We start from the raw sequence: 20,732 nt of genomic DNA on the forward strand, positions 1-20,732 counted from the left end.
ACAGATAAATATGGAGCTTCTAGACTCCCAGGAAAACAGTCTGTTCCAGAGTCTAACCCTCAGATATGATCCTTTATTTAAGTGTACTTTTGATGAACAAAAATCCAGTTACTGATTATTTTATCCCCAAAAATCTGTTGAACAGCCTTAAAAAACCACAACAAAAAAAAAGTCCACTACAAAAACAAATTTTTTTTTTAAACTTTTCCGAATCTTTCCGCACGTTTCATTTTCTTCGCCTGCAGAGAAAAAGCAAACAAGCAGAGGCATTATGAAGCAGAGGCATTATGAAGCAGAGGCATTATTAAGCAGCTGAATTAGTGGTTTTTAATGATGAGTGAAACATGGACGTTACCTCGACGTCGCCTCCTCCAACCGACGGAGCGCTTGTTAAGATCCCAAACCTCTCCTTTCTCTTTTTCAGCTTTTCATCTTCCACAATCTGAATAAAAACAACGAAAAGATGCAAAACCCAAGAAGACTGAATGTTGTGAATGAGTAAAACAGTGAGATAATCCGGTTATTAAAGGTTTTTTTTTGTTTACATTTTCGATGTAATATTATCCAACAGATTCACTTAAACGATCACGGATTAATGCCACATTGGACAGAGGTGTGTAAACTTTCAGATCCGCTGTAAATGCCAAACCCAGAGAATTTTGGAAGTAAATAAGTTTAGGAACAACGTTTGTCACCTTCTGTGAGACTGATGAGACGTTCATGCCGAATCTTTCCGCTCGTTTCTTCAGGACGTCAACGTTGACCTGAAACAAACACACAAACCCGTCAGACAAACAGCAGCAGCTGGAGGAAAAGAGGGAGAGAAAGAAAGACAGGCCAAGAAAGAAAGAATGGAAGGAAGAGAGAAAAAGAGATGAAAAATAATGGAAGGAAATTAAAAAAGAGTAAAATAAGGAAAGAAAGAGCAAAAGAAATAAAGAAAAAAATAAAAGAAAGGGTGAAAGAAGTAAGGTAAGAAAGAGAAAGGAAAAAAGAAATAATAAAAAAGAAAGAGAAAAAGAAAGAGTAATTTCTGAAAAACTCACGCCAGCTTTGCTGTTTGCCACAATGCCTGTTCACAAGATAAGAACAAGAAAGAAAATAATCATTTGCCTCCATTCATGAGAGTCAGGAAAGTGAAAATGAGACAAAGAGGTTCGTTAAAACTTTCACTAAATCAATCAAGAGACTCAACATCAGCCGCTTTTCCAGTTTTATAGAAAACACTGATTGGAGGGAATGTTTAAAAGGGGCTGGGAAATAATCACCCAATATTACACAACACTTCAACCATAACAAGATTATCTATGAAGATGAAACATCAATACTAAAAAATGGAAACAAAGCAAATCTCTTCAGTAATATCAGATTGCATCAGACTGGATGGAATGGGATTCTCTGACTTGTTTATCTTATTGACATCTGCTGTAAATTAATACATGAATAAGATGAGGTGAACTGAAGGTGATGCTGTTCTGCTTCTACCAGCTGAAACACTGGTGTCCCCCTGTTATCATAAAAAGTTCAGTTTGATTTAAATNAGAGTAGAAATATAGCAAATGCTTCCTCTTCCCTTCCTACTCTGGATGACAGAGTCAAATAGATTGGCTTTGTTTTCCTTTGTCTTTTCTATTATTTAGTGCAAGCCGTAACAATCTTGAGTTGGCACTGTCTTCTTTATAACGCAGTAGTCCAGCTTTTCAAAACGCGTTGATAAACAACACATCTCAGTTTTCAAAACGTGTGAAAAAGGTTGTCTTATAGTCCGGAAATTACGGTAACAAGGGGAAAAAGGCTTTTGGCGTGGAAATGCATCAAATATCTTCATAAACTCCGTTTTGTGGTGGTACAGATTCACTGCATGGACACCCAATACTTACATCGCTGCGGACGTCCGGCGAGGGGTCCTGAGGGTTTAGACATGCATGCGCCACCTTGATTACGTGTTCCAACTTTCGGGGCTGCTCCTCAACCTTTGCGGCGAGGAAAAGAGCGGCCGGAGCGATGACCTGAAGGACAGGAACGACTCTTAGGCTCGTCAACGTCCAGTTAAAAGCCGGCAAGAGCGAAAAGAAAACCAGTACTTACATTTCTGTGAAACCTTGTAAATGATTGGACCATGTAGAACCGATGCATGTACACAATAGCTGTATTAATAGTTAGTTGGGATCTGACGCAGGACGGTTAAGGACAACAGAAAAACAAAACACAGAAGCAATAAAAATCAACACCATGTCAGCCTCTCTTTAGGTTCACTACCATCAGCCTGTTTTTCTTTATTGGGTCAAAGGATTCCCCTATGAATTTATACTACAACCATCTGAAACACAGTCACGACACTCAGATGATCTCCATTCCACTCACTGAGAGACTACTGGCACCAAGTGGAGGGGCCTCTGCTGAATTAGGTCAGTCACTTTGAAGAAGACGAATCACCTCTTCTATGTTGCATATTTATGTTATATAAATCAGTTTCCACTTTGACATTAAAGGGGTTTGCATTCTTATGACAAAAAATGTTGATCATGACTGATTTGCAACGGAATAAAGGGGTAAACATCCAAGGAGGTGATTACTTTTTATGGGCACTATAAACATTAGTGAGTTGCCGGAAGAAGCATTTTATATAAACAATACACTAAATGATGCCTTTAGATAACTACTACGTTGTTTGGGACACTCTAAATATGATGGTTACAGTTACATTAACCAGCTTGGCTACGTTGTTTTCCGTCCTAAACAGTTTCACTAAACAGACAAAGCTAATGCTAACGTTTATAAGGCCTGTGAACCACAGAGGCCTTGTCGGCTGCGGTTAGCATGTACGGTTGCCGTCGGAGAGAATAAACAAGCCATAATGTACTAAAATCAGCAACAAATGCGCTAAACAGCTATTAATATAATTAAAAAAACTACAAGGCCTCGTCCAAACCACAACAACAACATAAAGCGACCACGCTCTCGGTCGAGCCGGCTTCGAGAGAAGCTAAACTTTGCTAGCCGACGAGCTAATGCTAATGTTCGCTACGTGCGACGCACCACGACAAAAGATACACATTGAGCCGCTGCCCCATGTCCTGGAGGAGGTTCGCTGCCTGTTGTCGGTAGGACAGCTCCTTGTCGGGATCAAGTCCAGCTTGCCGAGACGGGCTGTTGTCGATCTGCTGTCGGGAGTAGTACCATTTGTTGTTACAGCTTGAAGGGACCGAACGAAACGAAGCCGCCATCACTGAGAAGGACGAGAGTTTAAAATTTCTTCGCGTCACAGGAACATACGTCACACACCAGGGAGCGGTGCATTTCCGCGGACGAACAGCAGGTGTCTCCAAAACTCAGTTACATTCCAGCTAAGCACAAAAACACGGCACAGAAACATTCAAGATTCTGGCTAAAATATACAACAAAAGTATTATGTGCTTAATTTAAAGGTGCGTCTTTATTTAATGTCCAGCTGTATACATATGCATATTTATCTTGTTAAAAGTACTTAAAAGTTTGATGCAATTTACAAATCTGTTAGTTACGTCTCTTGTTTCTTGTAGTCTGTTAGATTTGTTTATGTTTGTATGAATATGCACGCTTCCATTTACCTTAACCTTAATGCTGGTACACCAGAATTTCCCCACTGTGGGACCTATTTACATCTCTTGCTGCATTTAAACTTTAAAATGCAGTGCTATAAAAGTAGTTGATTTCCAAAATGTTTCTTCAAAAATCATTTATATCATCAAAACATTTAAATATCAAATTAAGATAGAGTAAATACAGTTTTCAAATGATTTTCATCCTGGGCCTATTTTAAAATATAATTTCTCATCTTAAGTCAAGGATTAACAACATCGATCACATTTTATTTTGTTCAGTTTCCTGTTCTTTCTCAGCTTAAAAATAAATATTAATGTTTTGGAACTTCAGTAAACACCAGTAGGAAGTGTTATCCACATTTCTGCATGGATAAAACACAGAACCGTGTCAAAACCGTCAAATTTGCTCCAAGAGAGCATCAGCAACTCATCATAAAAAACAGGCAATTAGTGTTTCACAGAGTAACATCAATAAGGTTTCATGCAAATGTTTCAGATCATTTTTAAATTATTTAAATTAATTTGTTGATTTGAAACATTTAAGTGGGGCAGAAGAAACCTGGTACTTCATAAATCTAAATAGCAATTTTATCAGTATTTAGCAATTCATACAGAAAAAACCAAGAAACATGACAGGAGTCAAAAAATCGAAAACAATTTATTTTAAATTTCAAAACGTTATAAAATGGACAGATAACCTGAAGCAGTATTTTGATGGTATCCCTCAAAAGGATAACAATGAATTAAAAGGCTGCGTGTTGAATCAAAAGTACAAATAAATTCAAATAAAAAAAGTTCAAGGAAATATCTGGTTTGATAAACAAATAGAAAACTGAAGTTTTTCCAGCAATGAACAAAAAAAAACAAACAAAAAAAACATTTGAACGTCTGTTTTGATTTAAGTTGTAATTCAGCTACATTGATGTCATAAATTCAACACCTTAATTTACATCAAACAGACAGAAATCGACTTTTAACAGAGCCAAGGCTGCACAGTAAATGCTTGATATATCTCCTGTCAATATCCAGGTTTCTAGGCAGCAGGATTGTTTATTATTGGGGTATTAAGAAGCTGCAGGAAATAAAATATTTATTGCTGCATCATTATTGAAGCTAATTTTGAAAAAGAACGGCAGGAAGTTAGTCTGTTCCTGTAAGTTTTCATAAGAAGTAGAAACAGATAAATATGGAGCTTCTAGACTCCCAGGAAAACAGTCTGTTCCAGAGTCTAACCCTCAGATATGATCCTTTATTTAAGTGTACTTTTGATGAACAAAAATCCAGTTACTGATTATTTTATCCCCAAAAATCTGTTGAACAGCCTTAAAAAACCACAACAAAAAAAAAGTCCACTACAAAAACAAATTTTTTTTTTAAACTTTTCCGAATCTTTCCGCACGTTTCATTTTCTTCGCCTGCAGAGAAAAAGCAAACAAGCAGAGGCATTATGAAGCAGAGGCATTATGAAGCAGAGGCATTATTAAGCAGCTGAATTAGTGGTTTTTAATGATGAGTGAAACATGGACGTTACCTCGACGTCGCCTCCTCCAACCGACGGAGCGCTTGTTAAGATCCCAAACCTCTCCTTTCTCTTTTTCAGCTTTTCATCTTCCACAATCTGAATAAAAACAACGAAAAGATGCAAAACCCAAGAAGACTGAATGTTGTGAATGAGTAAAACAGTGAGATAATCCGGTTATTAAAGGTTTTTTTTTGTTTACATTTTCGATGTAATATTATCCAACAGATTCACTTAAACGATCACGGATTAATGCCACATTGGACAGAGGTGTGTAAACTTTCAGATCCGCTGTAAATGCCAAACCCAGAGAATTTTGGAAGTAAATAAGTTTAGGAACAACGTTTGTCACCTTCTGTGAGACTGATGAGACGTTCATGCCGAATCTTTCCGCTCGTTTCTTCAGGACGTCAACGTTGACCTGAAACAAACACACAAACCCGTCAGACAAACAGCAGCAGCTGGAGGAAAAGAGGGAGAGAAAGAAAGACAGGCCAAGAAAGAAAGAATGGAAGGAAGAGAGAAAAAGAGATGAAAAATAATGGAAGGAAATTAAAAAAGAGTAAAATAAGGAAAGAAAGAGCAAAAGAAATAAAGAAAAAAATAAAAGAAAGGGTGAAAGAAGTAAGGTAAGAAAGAGAAAGGAAAAAAGAAATAATAAAAAAGAAAGAGAAAAAGAAAGAGTAATTTCTGAAAAACTCACGCCAGCTTTGCTGTTTGCCACAATGCCTGTTCACAAGATAAGAACAAGAAAGAAAATAATCATTTGCCTCCATTCATGAGAGTCAGGAAAGTGAAAATGAGACAAAGAGGTTCGTTAAAACTTTCACTAAATCAATCAAGAGACTCAACATCAGCCGCTTTTCCAGTTTTATAGAAAACACTGATTGGAGGGAATGTTTAAAAGGGGCTGGGAAATAATCACCCAATATTACACAACACTTCAACCATAACAAGATTATCTATGAAGATGAAACATCAATACTAAAAAATGGAAACAAAGCAAATCTCTTCAGTAATATCAGATTGCATCAGACTGGATGGAATGGGATTCTCTGACTTGTTTATCTTATTGACATCTGCTGTAAATTAATACATGAATAAGATGAGGTGAACTGAAGGTGATGCTGTTCTGCTTCTACCAGCTGAAACACTGGTGTCCCCCTGTTATCATAAAAAGTTCAGTTTGATTTAAATATAACAAATCCTGAGAAAAGGAAACAGTTTTAGTGTTTTCTATGCATTAGGCTTCTGGTGAGGACGATGATGTACCTGGAGAGGGGCTGGAAGAATCAGAGGGCGCTCCAAACCTGCAGGAAAACAACGGAAAATAAACTCGGCATGACATAAAGGATACAAACAATGTTGTGACTTTTAGACAATTTAGATGCTCAGCAAGTTGTTTAATGTAACAACACAATTTCAAGAAGCTGAGGTGAAATTGTTTGTTCCTGTCACTTATTTCAAAATTTCCAAGATCCCAACATTTTGTCTTGTGAAAGAAATGACAGAAAGGAAGAACAAGGTGAATTAGAGGTCAACCTTGCTGCACGTAAGGCCTTCTTGCTCTCGGCTGATGCTGGCAGGTTGAAACGCTCAGCTCTTTTCTGTAGTCTCTGTTCAAAAAAAGATAGATGTTAAACACATTTAGTTTCCTGTCTTTCACTGAAAGTTTCACTGTGACATGAAAACGAGCTGAAATAAAGTTACAGGAAATTATACAACTAGAAGTGCCAATCAGGAGAATATGTCATCTTAGTCCATATTTCATAAGACTGTTTAGGTTCAGTAACATTCAACAAAATGTTTCCACATTATCATAATTAGTTTGTAGAATTTTGATGAATTCAATGCAGTTTAGAATTAGGTTGTAATGTAACAAAATACAGAAAAAGTGAAGCGCTGTGAATACTTTCCAGATGCTCTGCATAAATATTATAAACCTGCATTTTTCCATGCTACTGTAATATTTAGTCGGTTGTACAGAGTCTATCAGCAGCAGATGTTCACTCATGGAAAAGAGGGGAAAGAAGAAAAGCAGTGTCTAATTTCAAAAATGAAAAAGAAAAGGAATAATTGATCTGCTTTAGGAGAAAACAAGTCAGACGTACTTCACTGGCAGATAAGGGAGGACTTATTTTCACCACCTTCTTCTCAGCAGGCCTGAAAAAAATAAATAAGAATTACTAATAAAGGACTTGCACATTTTCAAGAAAGATTTAATAAAAAAAAAATAACACAAAATAAAACAACACATTTCTTCTTCATCATAGAAGGCAAAGATTATAAAAACAATTTTGTTTGAACCTTTGGAAAAAGAAGGAAACTAGAATCAAATGAACATTCCCAACTGATTTAAGAAACACTTACGGCTCACTCTCAATCACTTCAGAACCATTGTCCACTTTTATGGTGTCGGAGCTCTCCACTTTACCAAAGTCCTGAAAATAAAACAGGAACCTTAATATTTAACAAAGTTACTGCACAGTAGCATGAGATGTGAAGTGAAGTTCTTTTACCACAGAATCGTCAGCCAGCACATCATCGACGTCCACATCTTCTTCTGTTGTTCAAAATGTGAAAGAAAGACATTTCCAACACGAAAAACAGGAATATTAGCAAGTTTTAGTGATGAGATACCATAGAAGACAAGAAACACAAATTAAAATAAGTATTTGTACAGTACATTGTAACTCCTACTGTTAATCTGGTAGATGTTGTGTCTCTTACATTTGAGTTGTAAACTTGTCTTACTTAAGGTGAATCTTAATTTTTCTATGAGTAACAAACAAAATGTTTTATATAATCTTACATCACAAGAGATTTACTTTAACTCACCCCTCAAAAAATTGAATAGTAATATTGCAATGTCATATTTTCTAGTGGTAACCCAGTAAACACCTTTGCAGGTGATAAATATAGGTGTGTGAACACACTGAGCCTCACCGTGCTCCTCCAGGTAGGCCTGGAGTCGGGCGATCAGGTCTCCTTTGTTCCCCTTGGTCTCCAGACCTCGGGCTTCACACTCCTGCCTCAGTTCAGCAAGCTGCACAGCACAAACAAACACAACCCGTTGTCTTTATTGTTCGTAGTTTAATAAAAGAAAAAAAGTTATATTTGAAAAAATAAATTGTAAACAAAAGCAAGCAAAAGAAGAGCAGTAGTAAAGTATATTTAATTGTTCAAAGGAGTGGGTAGAAAAATAAACTTATTTTTACAACCACCCCTCTTACAAAAATAGCATCATCCAATAAATTACTATTCATGTTGACCTGGTAATAACAGTCTTTTTTATCCACTGTAAATAAGTTATAGATGAGATTTTTTTTGCCTGTTTTAAAATCTCCATAACTAATCAAAAATACTTGTATTTCAAAAACACACTATGATACACAATGTTTAAGTATATGTTTTCTTTGCAAGCTTGAAATACAGTCAGGTTGAGATGAATTGGTAAAATATGAGCACAAACTCTACCTTGAGCCATCTAATATAAAAATATATTCTGATTCTAACAAACCTTATAGTAAACAATATAAACCCTTTCCTATGATGGTTAATTTTCTAAATCTGCACAAAAATTAAAATTTTGAATCACAAACACTCTTAAATATGCCAGAAATTTCATAGATAGATAGATAGATAGATAGATAGATAGATAGATAGATAGATACTTGGTATTTCTGAAGCGGTTTCAACTTTAAATAAATGTGAGCGTATTTTTGAAAATGCGTGGAGGTTTATTCTTATGAACAGATCGAGATCGGCAGAATATTTATTAGTACTGAAGTTTATCTCTGAGTTTAATTGTTTAGACTCCAAGAAAAATGTTGCGTACTTTAGTACTGATTAATTTAAATCAGTGTACTTGTACATTTATTTGTCTCCAGCCGGGCTAACTGAGCTAGCTGCCGCTCATTGAACACACGCAGGTAGGAGTCCTCGCCCCCGGAGGATCCGTTTATCTCTTTAAAACTATTATTTAGCCGTAACTCCGGGATATTTTTCGGTAACCAACAGCTGTTCTCCACTAGTAAACCCAGCAAATAAAAATAAAATTAATATTTAAAGGCAATACCAACCTTTAATTTGTGCAACTCTATCACTTCGGCCATCTTTTTTTGTTGATGTGCCACTTCTTCCAATCAAACTGGAGCTGCTCTCCTTCTGAGCTCCTTGACGGCGTTAAGCGTCTCACAGCGCCCTCTGTTGAACAGATTGATACCCTGCAGATAAATTTCGCACGAAATCATAGCTGGTGATTCAGTTATTGTACATTTGTTTGTTTTAACAAAAAAGTTAGACATTCAGCTCCATTGGTTGACAAAAAGGAATAAATGAATGACTCCTGATTTTTAAGAATTTTTATTCATGACGATTAAAGGTCTCAATCTATTGTATTTTTTTCAAACAGGAATGTTGTAAAAAAAAAAGTGAATTATTTTGTCTTTGGTATTTCAACAACCAATTTCTTAAATCACAACTATGACAATTAACATATCTCATATCTCCCAAAATGCAATCTCTTTTAATACTGTAATGTCAAATGTATAATTGAAAACAGAGATTTACTTTGCAAAAATAAATTTTTTCTCATTGACTGACATTAGATCAAAGAAATCTTTCCACTTTATTTCAGTTAAGATGACCAGTTTATTTCTATTTTTTACATGACACAATAATGTGAGAAATATTTTTTTCCAAAGTACATGTTTGCTAGAATGACATTCTAGACTTATGATTTTGGTCAAATGTTATTGGAAACTTTTACTTTACTGAAATCTTAGTCCATTCCTCCTTATAGACCAACAGTAACATTCTAAAATTGTTAAAGTCAAAAGATTTGCCAGAAAAATATCAGAAACTGTTAGATTAAGCTGAGAAATCTTTAAGAAAAATATGTTGAAATTTCTACGTTTGCAAAGTCAAAAGTGTCCCAGAAAAAAATCTGAAATTTTGAGATTAACCAAAAAGAATTCTAGAAAAAAAAATCTGAAATTTTAAAATTAATCTCAGAAAGTTTCTGGAAAAAAGTGGACATGTTTTTCAAAAGATTAAAAGATTTTCAGCTTTTGAAACTCTTCTAGTCTACTTCTAGTTTTTTTCTGAGATTATTTAAAAGATTTCTGAGTGTTTTTCTAGAAAATCTTTTACTTCTCAGACTCAGAAACTTCCAAGACTTTTTCTAGAAAAGATGTTTTGGTGGAGATTTACTCCTCCTTTTTTATCTAAAATGCCCTACTACACCATACTCTTGCTGTTATTTTCGAATTAGTTTCCATCTCAGCTTTTTGTAATAAGTGGTTTGCGAACAGATAACTTTGTAATGCTTTTTTTCTAGCAGAACATTTACAAAACTTTGCTGTGCAGTGTCATGCTGCCTCATTTAGCAGTGAAAATGAGAACTATCTACACCAGGAAGTGAAGCGGCAGATCGATAGATTTCTGCAGATGTCAGAAATTGCTCAGCAGAATGACAGGAGCCACACATTTGAGCAGGATTTGCCGTGAATGGATACATTGTTTAAAAAGAGGTTTAAACAGGACTGCAGTTTGCCATATGATATGGAGACAATAGAAAGCTTAATACTGTGACTTTAAAGTTTCGGGGTTTGGAACAAAGCCGGATAAATTTAAAGAGTCACAAGTGGCTCAGTAATCCTCATTAACTGTTGCATTCCTTCCATCATTTTGTTGTTCCTTGAAGTCATGTGTAACCTATTGTTCTAATAAAAAAAAAAAAAAACCTCCTGCTGTGTGCCTGAATCTACAGACGGTCTAATTTTCTCCTAGAAAGAAAGCATGAATTGAAGTATAGAGAATTAAGCTTTTCGCTGGCAGTCTTAAGAAAGCTTCAGAGTAAATCTGGGCACAATTAGGACTAATCAGAGACATAAAGTGGGTCAGACAACATCAGAGGAAAAGATTTTGTAGTCTACTGGGATGCATGCAAGGGAAATAAATTCTGACTTAAACAGACCGTTATAATATATGTCTATATTCATCTGTGTAAGTAATAATTACATATTTGCTTATTATTGTGAAACCAAATGTTGTGATTTTTATAAAGAAAGTATACCAAATGGTGCCTCACATATTTTCATGTTTTGCTATGTTATAGTCACATATTACATGGATTTTATTAGCTAGACCAACACAAAGTAGCTCATTATGGTGAAGTGGAAGTAAAAATTTTATGCAGATAAAAATCTGTAGGAGACAAATAATGTATTCAGACTACAGGAGATGTTTGTAGAGCTCCTTTTTGCTGCTCTTTCAAAGTTTTGAAACTCAGTTTTTCAAAAATAACTGAAAAACTAAGTTTCTTTAAATCAAGGCTACATTCCCACCAGTTCAGAGCTGCCTTTAATTAATAATAACTGGAGCATTGATCAATAATTTTAATGGATATTTGCTTGATTGTTTTCAGAATCAGAATCAAAAATTATTGTATTGTTATTGTGCAGACATACAACAAAAAGAGTTTCAGTACCGTCCATCCAAAGACGATGACAGGACGGCAAATATACTGCAAAAACACAAAATCTCACCAGTATTTCTGGTCCAGTTTCTAGTGCAAATATCATAGTACAGTTTAAATACGATAAAACTAACTTACAAGTAATTTTTCAGCTAGGTATATGAACTTGTTTCAAGTCAACAATTAACTTGATGAAAATCAATTACTTCCAGAGGAAGATTATTTCACTTATAACATTAGAAAAATATCTTAAGTGAAATAATTTGCCAGTGACAATAGTACTTTTTCATCAATATTAAGAAATTATTAAACATGAACACTTATATTTTGCTGGAAAGTGACTTGTAAATTAATTCTCTTATTTTAAGTGCAGTAAGATATTTGCACTAGAATAGACTAGAAACTAGATCGAGAGTACTTGGTGAGATTTTGTGTTTTTGCAGTGTCATCGAATCACAATGAGGCAAAGCGTTCTTAAATCGAGAGGGGAGGAGCAGCAGGGAGGCAGGTGATCCTGCAGCTAAAGCCTCAGAGTTTATAAAGGCCGTCCTTCGCTGCCTCCTGGTTCTTAAGGGGCCGTTTCACAGGGGACGAGACGATGTGGACGTCCACTCTGCTGCTGGTGCTTCTCACTGTAACTTCACAAACTTTGGCAAGTGAGTACAGAAAATCATTTACTTTTTATTAAATTTATCAGGAATAACATCAAATATTACATGAGACAAGATGCCGGGTCGCACAAATCAAATCAGAATCTTACCATCGGATCAGAACTGTTTGTGAAATATCCACACTTAACAGTAAAGGTAATTTACCAGCCAGAAAACTTAATTGGCCACAAAAGAGGTTTAGATGTAAATTATTTACCACTTTATGCTGCTGGATGAGCATAAAAAGTGAAATAAATGATGAAAAGCAGTTATTTACACTGTAAAATCACCAAATCTTACCAGTAAATCACCAAATCACAAAAACTAACTTACAACTAATAAGCTTGTTTTAAGAAAATAATTCCTTAAGAAAATAATTCCTTAATATTGATGAGAAAGTTTTTCATTGGAAGATTATTTCCTTTAAAACAAGACATTTTTCCTGTAAGTGAAATAATCTGCCAGAGGAACTAATACTTTTTCATCAATATCAAGAAATTATTGACTCAAATCAAGTTCCTATTTCCTGCTGAAGTTACTTATACATTAATTTTGTCTTATTTAAAATTTCCCTATAAACTAAACCAGATTTACTTAAGATTTTGTTTTTGCACATTAATTATAGATGTTTTCTGACAAGTTATTGACTTTATAGAAATTCGTCATATTGAGCATGCATGCATCGACAGTGGAGAAGAAAAACTTTCCTTTAGCAATAAGGATTACAGAGCAGAGACACAAAAACAGACAGAAGAACTGATATATTTTCTACATTCATGAAAAGTCAAAAGTTAATAATATGAGAAGAACGTTTGATTTCCTCTACAAAGAGGAAACATCAGAGCAGATGTAGCTTCTGTGTAGAGAAAACAGAACAGTTTAAATAACAGTAAATAACACAAATTGGAGAGTAGTAGAAGAAGAAACTGTCCTCCAGCAGCCTAAGTGTATGGCTGTACAGCTGCAGAAATAACTCAGGATAACCTAAACCGTTAGCATGAGGCATCACAAATTCATCCCAACTCATTAGAAAAAGAGAAAAAATTTGGAATGACTTTCAGGAGAAAATAATATTGCTAGTTTCTCAGGTGTGCAATGTTGGGTCTGAATGATTGGCAAAACCTCTGGAACACAACAGTTGCTGTGTATTTATTATTTTGATGATGGCATTTGACAAAATGTAATGTTTTTTTACTGGTTTCACAACTGGTGACTCTATGACGTTTTTAAGATGTTTTATTTAAAGTTTTTATGATTTAAAGCACTTTGAAATATCTTGTTACTGAAATGTTATATAAAATAATACAAAAAATTTGATTGATTTATTGATTGATGGACCTTTTAGAGAAATTGATATGTGCAAAACTAAATTAATTGAAGTCACTTTTTAAGATTTGTGTGTGCTAAAATTCGAATAAAATCGAATTTTAGCACACATAAAAAATTAAATCATTGATCACCAGGTTGATGACTTAATCAATCTGGTGACTGATTAAACTGATCAATCTGAAACTGATGAAGGATTTATGTGTGCTAAAATTTGAATAAAATCATATTGAATGATTATTGCTTTAATTTGACCTTTTTCTTTTTAAATATCTCTGAACTAAACTTTCAAACATTCTGATTAAAAGCTGATTTCTGTTGAGTTCTTCCTCTTGTCCTTTTTGTTCCTTTAATAATTCCAATCAAATGTTTGATTTAGAAGGGTTCTGTTTCCAGGCTGCATATTTTATCCTAATTCTGCCCTCAGACACTGTTAATCTGTAATATAATCCTGCATACACCCAGATTAGCATCACATGAGAGAGATTTGTACCACAAGTTTTCACTGTTGGCTTAAAGTAAAACATTCCAGACTCACTTCATGCAAAGTTCTTTAAAATCTCAATAAAATCAAGGATATTTGAATAAATTATCCATAGTTTATGGATCGGCGTATTGATTTTTCATGTTTCAGAGGCTAAAAATCGCTTCACTCGCTACCCATCATGGAACGCTAAGATGTACCCGATCTGGAAAGCCGGCGACCCGAGATATGAAGACTCCTGGAGAGGTCAGAGTGCTGAACAGTCCCAGATATTTGTCAGCCACATCTGCAGGACTGATGGAGAAATAGTTCTGATTTTCTACCTGTTCAGGTGGAAAGGTGATCTTCAATGTTAAGAATGATTCACCGACCCTGACTGGAGCCAAAGTCACGTTCACCATCGAACTGGAGTTCCCCCACAACCAGGAAGTTCTGCCTGACGGGAGCGTGGTCTGGGCTGAAGACTGTGTAGCCAATGGTAACACACACACGCACACACACTTCTTGGAGTTTTGGATTAAAGAAAACAAATGAGTTTTTTCGTACAATGTGTAATCTAAATTTTGTCTAAATTTATTGAGTCAAAAATACTCGCGTGGCAAAGAAAGAAAAGTTGTTTAAGAGGAGTGAATAGTTTTGAAATTCAAACTCCAGATATTGCATAATTTTCTCATAGAGTAAATAAATAAAATGTAAAATAACATTTTACCTTCAAATCATGTTAGTAAATTCAGTCGGAGATGCAGTAAATCTTCAGATAAAATGGGGCGTAATTTGCTCCACATCCAGACCAGTGACGGGGATTTGCAGGGTGGCATGTCTAGAGAGGCCACCAGAGGGCGTAAGGCTCGAGTCATGAAGAACAAACTAATGTTTTTAATCATAGATATATTAATAATAATAAAATAATGCTGGTTTTAACTGAGGGTTTTAAATTTCCACAACAAAATGATACTAAAAGTATCAGACATAGTTTTAAGCTTTAAGTTGGAAACTATAGTTTCCAACTTAATAATAATAATAATAATAATAATAATAATAATAATAATAATAATAATAATAATAATAATAATAATAATAATATACATTTTATAATTTTAAAAATATCAGCAACCATAGAATAAAACAAGATTTTAAAAAATTTATAATTTTTAATAAATATCTACAGGTAATAGATGTACATAGAAAAAATTTAATATGGTTATATGTATTTTTTAAATTCTTTCTTTATATCAATGTATGCATGTATTTTAAAGCATAATGAAACAATGGCTGCCAAAATGCAACCCCTGCATTTGATGAATACTTATTAAAATGAAATAATAATGAGCATCTTTTCACATTCATGTAATTTGGCAGCATAGAGAGAAGAGCTGCTTTGGTTTGATTGATAAAACTATATTTAAGCACACAACTGTTTTTGAAGGTTCTTTTTAGACATGACGTCTAAAGAATTAGAACATGTTTAGATAACCATCTTTCATTTTCTTCGTACAGGAACAAAATATTTTAAGTCAGAACCAGTTTATCCAACAAAGGATGCAGACTGGGAAGCAGTTTTTCCAGATGGGACACCAGTAAAGGATGACAAGCGGCCGCCTTATGTGTTTGTGTGGAAAACCTGGGGTGAGTGGAGCTCTACTGAACTTATGGATGAGCCACTGGAAAAAATCAGTTTACATTTGATTTGCATATCCCAGAAAAACAAGCACAATCAAACATAATCTGTCAGATTAAAGTTAATGAGCAGATCAGGCTCTGCTGATGGATTTCTGTGTTTCTGCTGATTTGCAGGTCAGTACTGGCAGGTAGCGGACGGGCCCTGCTCCTCTCTGACCATCAGTACGGATGACATCCCACTGGGCTCCTACACCATGGACATCGTCATCTATCACTACCGCAGCAAAGAAAAGTTTATTCCTCTGGGATATGCTTCTACGCAGTTTTCCATCACTGGTAAGTCTGGAGCTGAACAAAGAGATACAAACAGAAGAGTGAGACTACATACAGGTCTAATCAAAAGTTTATTTACTCTAGTCATAGACATGAACCTTGTGTTTATTTTGAGTTGTTTATGATGAATCTGACTTTAAATGATTGGGTTCAAATGTCAGAATCCAGACTGGATTGATAGAGTTGATTAAAATTGGTTCGTTTAGTGTCTTTTCAGGAAAGTTAACCAATTTCCAATATGTTTGGGTTTGGAAACTGGTTTTAATATGTGTTTGGGATCACTAAAAAGTTAGAAAACCCAAAAGATTGATCAGAATGTTTAGGAACAAGTCAAAATCCACCAACACACAATATTATCATGAACTGGAAACTGTGTCCACAAAGAAGTAAGTTTAATTTCAACATAGACTGAGCCAACTGAAAAAAACTAACTAACAAAACTGTTTTAAATTTTTATGTCCCCATGTGGACAAGCCAGTTTTGACCAAAATTGCGCAATTTGGCCAAAAACACAAGAAGAACCAATTGCAAAAAAATGGTGGTGGTGGTATGATGCTGAGGGTCTGTTCTGTTATTTGTGTTTTTGAAACACAGCGAGTCGAAAAATGATGAAATTCAAATTAACAACTTAGATTAGGAATGCACCGATGTGAAAATTTAGGTCAATAGATATCCGATAATAATAATGGAGTCAGAACTGATATTACATATATATTTATCTATTCATATACCTCATCAGAATAATTGACAGATTAATTGATTACTAAAATAATCATCAGTTTGAAACATCTGATTTCCTCAGATCAGATCCCCTTCGCCGTCTCCCTGGACCAAGTCAACGACATCGTGGCCGGAGACATGCGCTTCGTGCAGAACCGAGCCATCGCCTTCACCGTGACCCTCCATGACCCCAGCCAGTACCTCGGCAACGCGGACATCACCTTCAACTGGGATTTTGGCGATGAAAGCGGGGCGCTCATATCCAGAGAGATGACCGTCACTCACACGTACGTCAGCTCTGGATCGTTCAAACCGCAGGTGGTCATCCAGGCGGTCATCCCCGATAAGGCCTGCGACCCGCCATCCGACCCCCCGACCTCCACCACCGGACCGGCTGCCAACCAGGCAACCACAGGTCAGGAACCGACACTGCTGGTTCATGTAACGCATATGGGTAAAGGGTGGAAACATCCATCCATCCATCCATCCATCCATCCATCCATCCATCCATCCATCCATCCATCCATCCATCCATCCATCCATCCATCCATCCATCCATCCATTGAGTCATTTCCCATTGATCCATTGTCAGTTCTCATCCATGCAACCAACCAACCAACCAACCAACCAACCAACCAACCAACCAACCAACCAACCAACCAACCAACCAACCAACCAACCAACCAACCAACCAACCGTCCATCCAAGATTAATTTTTTTTAAACTATTAAAATGTACAATCTCAGTAGGCTGTACTGTATTTTTCATTATATTGAACAGGACACTGAAATTTGACTTGAACCAGTCTAATTTCCAAATAGTGCCCTGGAATGAAAACATAAGGTTTGCCAGTATATCAAGAATGTTATGTTTTAAATGATTATTTATCTTGTCTAGAAAATGTAAACTAATTCAACAACTTTCTGTGTGTGAAGTGAAAGCTCCCGATCTGGTCTCTGCTGTCCCCATACTGGTCTCCACCAAACCAGCTCATTTGAACATCAACATGGATCCCTCAGACACTGAGGAGGACAACACTGAGGGAGAAGCCTCCACTGCCTCCATGGTTCAGGCCGTCCAGGAAGCTGCAGTAGCAAAGACTCCGCCCCCAACAAACAAACTCCAAATGGGAAACAAGATGGCGGCAAGTAAGTTACCACAACCTGATTACGGTTAAAACTAGAGAAAGAAAGTTCCTGATTGACTAAATGTTAAAAACAGTGAAGTACTGAACCTCTGATCCGTCCATCCATCCATCCATCCATCCATCCATCCATCCATCCATCCATCCATCCATCCATCCATCCATCCATCCATCCATCCATCCATCCAATACCTCCAAGGAGTTATAAAAGAATAAATCACTACAGAAGATGTTTGATTCCTGCTTAAACACCTAAAAATATAAACTAAAAAGATTTCCTTTCTAGTAAGTAGTAGAATTTTTTGGTATTTTGGAGTAAAAAAAATACCTATATGTTTTTTGAGTTAGCATTCTTATAGGAAAAATGACTAATTATTCTTTTTGTTTGTGGTCAGATGGAAAGAGAACAGTGAGGCTCTCAGGACAAGTTGCAGCCATTGTTGTTGCTAAGAGGGAAGCAGACGATAAACCATCCGATGATGACTGTGTGATATATAGATATGGTTCCTTCTGTACTGGCATTGAAGTTTTTGGTAAGTTATTTTGAAACATCCACTGAAACAACATAAAAATAAACAATGCTTTTATGTTGTTTCAGTTTGAAATGACCATAATGATGCTCATCTTTTATGTTTTTTCCAGAGGGCATTGAAAAAGTAGAGATTGTGCAAATGGAAAATGTTCTCATGACAACACCTCGAAAAGACACAAATGTTTTAGACATTACTGTGACCTGCCAAGGAAGGTGTGTACTGGCTTGCCATAATTTAGGGTCATGAATAAACTTGGATTTAACTTCAAGAAAGTTTTCATTTATTGGGTTTTCTTCATCCCAGTCATCCCAAAGAGGTCTGCAGTGTGATTCTGGACTCAAACTGCCTGAAGCCGATTCACATGGCATGCAACCTGGTAGAGCCCTCTAAGGAGTGCCAGTTGGTGTTGCGTCACTTCTTTAATTCCTCTGGGGACTACTGCATCAACGTTTCCATGGCAAATGATGTCAGTTTAGCTGCTGCCACTGCCAGATTCACAGTTGACTTGGGTATGTAACAAACCTGCAGCGTGCCAGTGAATAAGAGGCTCTGTCAGGTTTATTGATCGTGGAAACTCTTTTGCAGGCTCAGGTCTGTCTTCCTCCGGCACCATCGTCATGCTGTTGGGTGTCCTGGTACTCATTCTCACAGTGGGAATTGTCGGATACTCCTACAAGTAGGAACTGTCATTGTAAACACCTTCTCTTGCTCAAACTTCCCACAGTGGCTTTTATCAAGTATCCCAGATTTACATCCAGAGCTTCTTTAATTTGCATGGATAAGAACATATTCAAATTAGACATATCTCCATCTTCCTCAGTACTGAAAACTACAGGCCTCCTTCATTGTTACAGCAGGCCCTGAAGGCCTTTTACTGCAAGTTATCAGCTCTCATCTGCTTCCTTGTATCTAAATGTTGGAAGCTTAGTCTCAGGGTTGCTCACTCCCTGTTCAATTTTAAACTGGATCTCTGTATAGCTCCACTAAATGTTACTGCCAATATGCTGGGGCTTGGGGTGACAACCACCTGCGAACAGCTGAGACCTGTAAATCTGCAAGATGACTTTTCATACTTTGTACCATATGCAACATGGCTAACAGCCATTGAAATGCAAGAAACAAAGTTATTGTCAACAGTTAATGTGTGGCTATCAGCAAATATGTTGCTAATGGCTATTGTGTTGCTAACAGCTAATGTATGGCTAAAGCTAGTATATGACCAAAAAGAAATGTTTTACCACTTAATGTGTTGCAAACTGCAAATGTGTCGCTAACAGCTAACATGTTTCCGAGGTGTTGCAAAGAGCTAATGCATAGCTAACAACAGATATGTGGCTAACAGTTAATGTGTTACAAAACAGCTAATGTATAGCTAACAACAGATATGTTGCTAGCTGCTAACAGCCAGGGTGTTAGCATCAAGTCTGCTGCTAACAGCTAATATTTAAAGCTAATATTTAGTTAAATGTTATAGTTAAGCTAACAGTGAATGTTTTGCCACTAGTTGGTGTTGCAAACAGCTAATGATAGATGTTTACCTTGTTATAAATATTTCTATTTTAATTATTCTCTGAAAAATGAAGAAAAGAACAAGAAAAGATGAAAAATGTTAACTTGTCTTATTGGGGAGGCTATGTTCATTTCTGTGGCAGAAATAAAATTCAAGAACTCAGTATCTCAACATATCAGGAGTACTGACCAACCCACTGACATTCTTAATTGTGTGGGGTTCTGTTAAATAATTTACAGCTTTGAATTACAAAATGTATGAGTGTAAACATGATGTCTATATTTCTGCTTTGCACAGGCGTCTTAAACCATACCATCCTTTAAAGGAAGCTGCGTCTGAAGGCCCACAGCTCAGTGGGGTTCGCAGCAGCTCTGCAGCTTTGATGCTCTGGAACTCCCTAAATAGACGAGGAGCCATCGACAACAGCCCTCTGCTGCAGGACAGGCCGCTGTAAATCCCCAGCATCAGACAGAGAAAGCCCTTGGGATGCATTTTATACTTTTTTTTCTAAATAAAGGCCTCACAAATATGAAATAAATAGTGTTAAATCAAGCAGTGCCTTTAAATCATTTTTAGATATGCTGATTCTTTTTTACTTTCTTGAAACAAGTGTGAACAAAACCTCTTGGACTTGAGCAAAACTGGATTTTGATGTTTAATTAAATGTCTAAAATATTTATGTGTTTGCATGTTAATTGTAGTTATCTGAAATATAGATCCCCCCACTGCAACTTTTAGGTGATTCCCTTCATCAACACACCTGAATCAAATGGCTCATCAGCATCTCTGAGCTCTGCAATGGCTTGTTAACAAACCAGTCATGTGATT

General features: G+C 36.1%; 3 protein-coding genes across 3 annotated transcripts; 1 reads left to right on the plus strand and 2 right to left on the minus strand.

Annotated features, from left to right (window-relative positions):
- Positions 1-1,550: 1,550 nt before the first annotated feature.
- On the minus strand, positions 1,551-3,266 carry LOC106965168 (cyclin-T1-like). The gene is made up of 3 exons (XM_015061129.1): positions 3,055-3,266; positions 2,089-2,170; positions 1,551-2,009 (listed from the first exon to the last, which is right to left on the minus strand). Exons 1-3 carry the CDS (start codon positions 3,225-3,227, stop codon positions 1,815-1,817), a joined length of 450 nt encoding a protein of 149 aa, XP_014916615.1. The 5' UTR covers positions 3,228-3,266; the 3' UTR covers positions 1,551-1,814.
- A 957-nt stretch (positions 3,267-4,223) lies between these two features.
- On the minus strand, positions 4,224-9,288 carry sarnp (SAP domain containing ribonucleoprotein). The gene is made up of 11 exons (XM_015061016.1): positions 9,186-9,288; positions 8,050-8,149; positions 7,623-7,666; positions 7,474-7,544; positions 7,215-7,266; positions 6,646-6,719; positions 6,376-6,413; positions 5,807-5,832; positions 5,456-5,524; positions 5,116-5,202; positions 4,224-4,999 (listed from the first exon to the last, which is right to left on the minus strand). Exons 1-11 carry the CDS (start codon positions 9,216-9,218, stop codon positions 4,958-4,960), a joined length of 636 nt encoding a protein of 211 aa, XP_014916502.1. The 5' UTR covers positions 9,219-9,288; the 3' UTR covers positions 4,224-4,957.
- A 2,852-nt stretch (positions 9,289-12,140) lies between these two features.
- Positions 12,141-20,581, plus strand: pmelb (premelanosome protein b). Its single transcript, XM_015061248.1, has 12 exons — positions 12,141-12,240; positions 14,195-14,290; positions 14,376-14,522; positions 15,542-15,670; positions 15,839-16,000; positions 16,800-17,132; positions 17,653-17,865; positions 18,257-18,394; positions 18,504-18,606; positions 18,698-18,903; positions 18,980-19,070; positions 20,202-20,581. The coding sequence occupies exons 1-12, from the start codon at positions 12,183-12,185 to the stop codon at positions 20,356-20,358; spliced, it is 1,833 nt and encodes a 610-aa protein (XP_014916734.1). The 5' UTR covers positions 12,141-12,182; the 3' UTR covers positions 20,359-20,581.
- The last annotated feature ends 151 nt before the right edge of the window (positions 20,582-20,732 follow it).

Source organism: Poecilia latipinna, unplaced genomic scaffold (assembly GCF_001443285.1).
Source record: "Poecilia latipinna isolate Pla-1442-1.1 unplaced genomic scaffold, P_latipinna-1.0 Scaffold5, whole genome shotgun sequence".
Classification (NCBI taxonomy): domain Eukaryota; kingdom Metazoa; phylum Chordata; class Actinopteri; order Cyprinodontiformes; family Poeciliidae; genus Poecilia; species Poecilia latipinna.

Bases quoted from the DNA above. Each gene is read 5' to 3' on its own strand.
- LOC106965168 (XM_015061129.1), bottom strand. From the start codon at position 3,227: ATGGCGGCTTCGTTTCGTTCGGTCCCTTCAAGCTGTAACAACAAATGG. The intron at 2,171-3,054 runs GTATCTTTTGTC...GTCCTGCGTCAG, and splicing joins ATGGGGCAGCGGCTCAATGT to ATCCCAACTAACTATTAATA. The intron at 2,010-2,088 runs GTAAGTACTGGT...CCTGTCCTTCAG, and splicing joins TTACAAGGTTTCACAGAAAT to GTCATCGCTCCGGCCGCTCT.
- sarnp (XM_015061016.1), bottom strand. From the start codon at position 9,218: ATGGCCGAAGTGATAGAGTTGCACAAATTAAAG. The intron at 7,267-7,473 runs GTAAGTGTTTCT...TATTTTTTTCAG, and splicing joins GAAGTGATTGAGAGTGAGCC to GCCTGCTGAGAAGAAGGTGG. The intron at 5,000-5,115 runs GTAACGTCCATG...TTTTCTCTGCAG, and splicing joins TTGGAGGAGGCGACGTCGAG to GCGAAGAAAATGAAACGTGC.
- pmelb (XM_015061248.1), top strand. From the start codon at position 12,183: ATGTGGACGTCCACTCTGCTGCTGGTGCTTCTCACTGTAACTTCACAA. The intron at 16,001-16,799 runs GTAAGTCTGGAG...TGATTTCCTCAG, and splicing joins TACGCAGTTTTCCATCACTG to ATCAGATCCCCTTCGCCGTC. The intron at 18,395-18,503 runs GTAAGTTATTTT...TGTTTTTTCCAG, and splicing joins TACTGGCATTGAAGTTTTTG to AGGGCATTGAAAAAGTAGAG.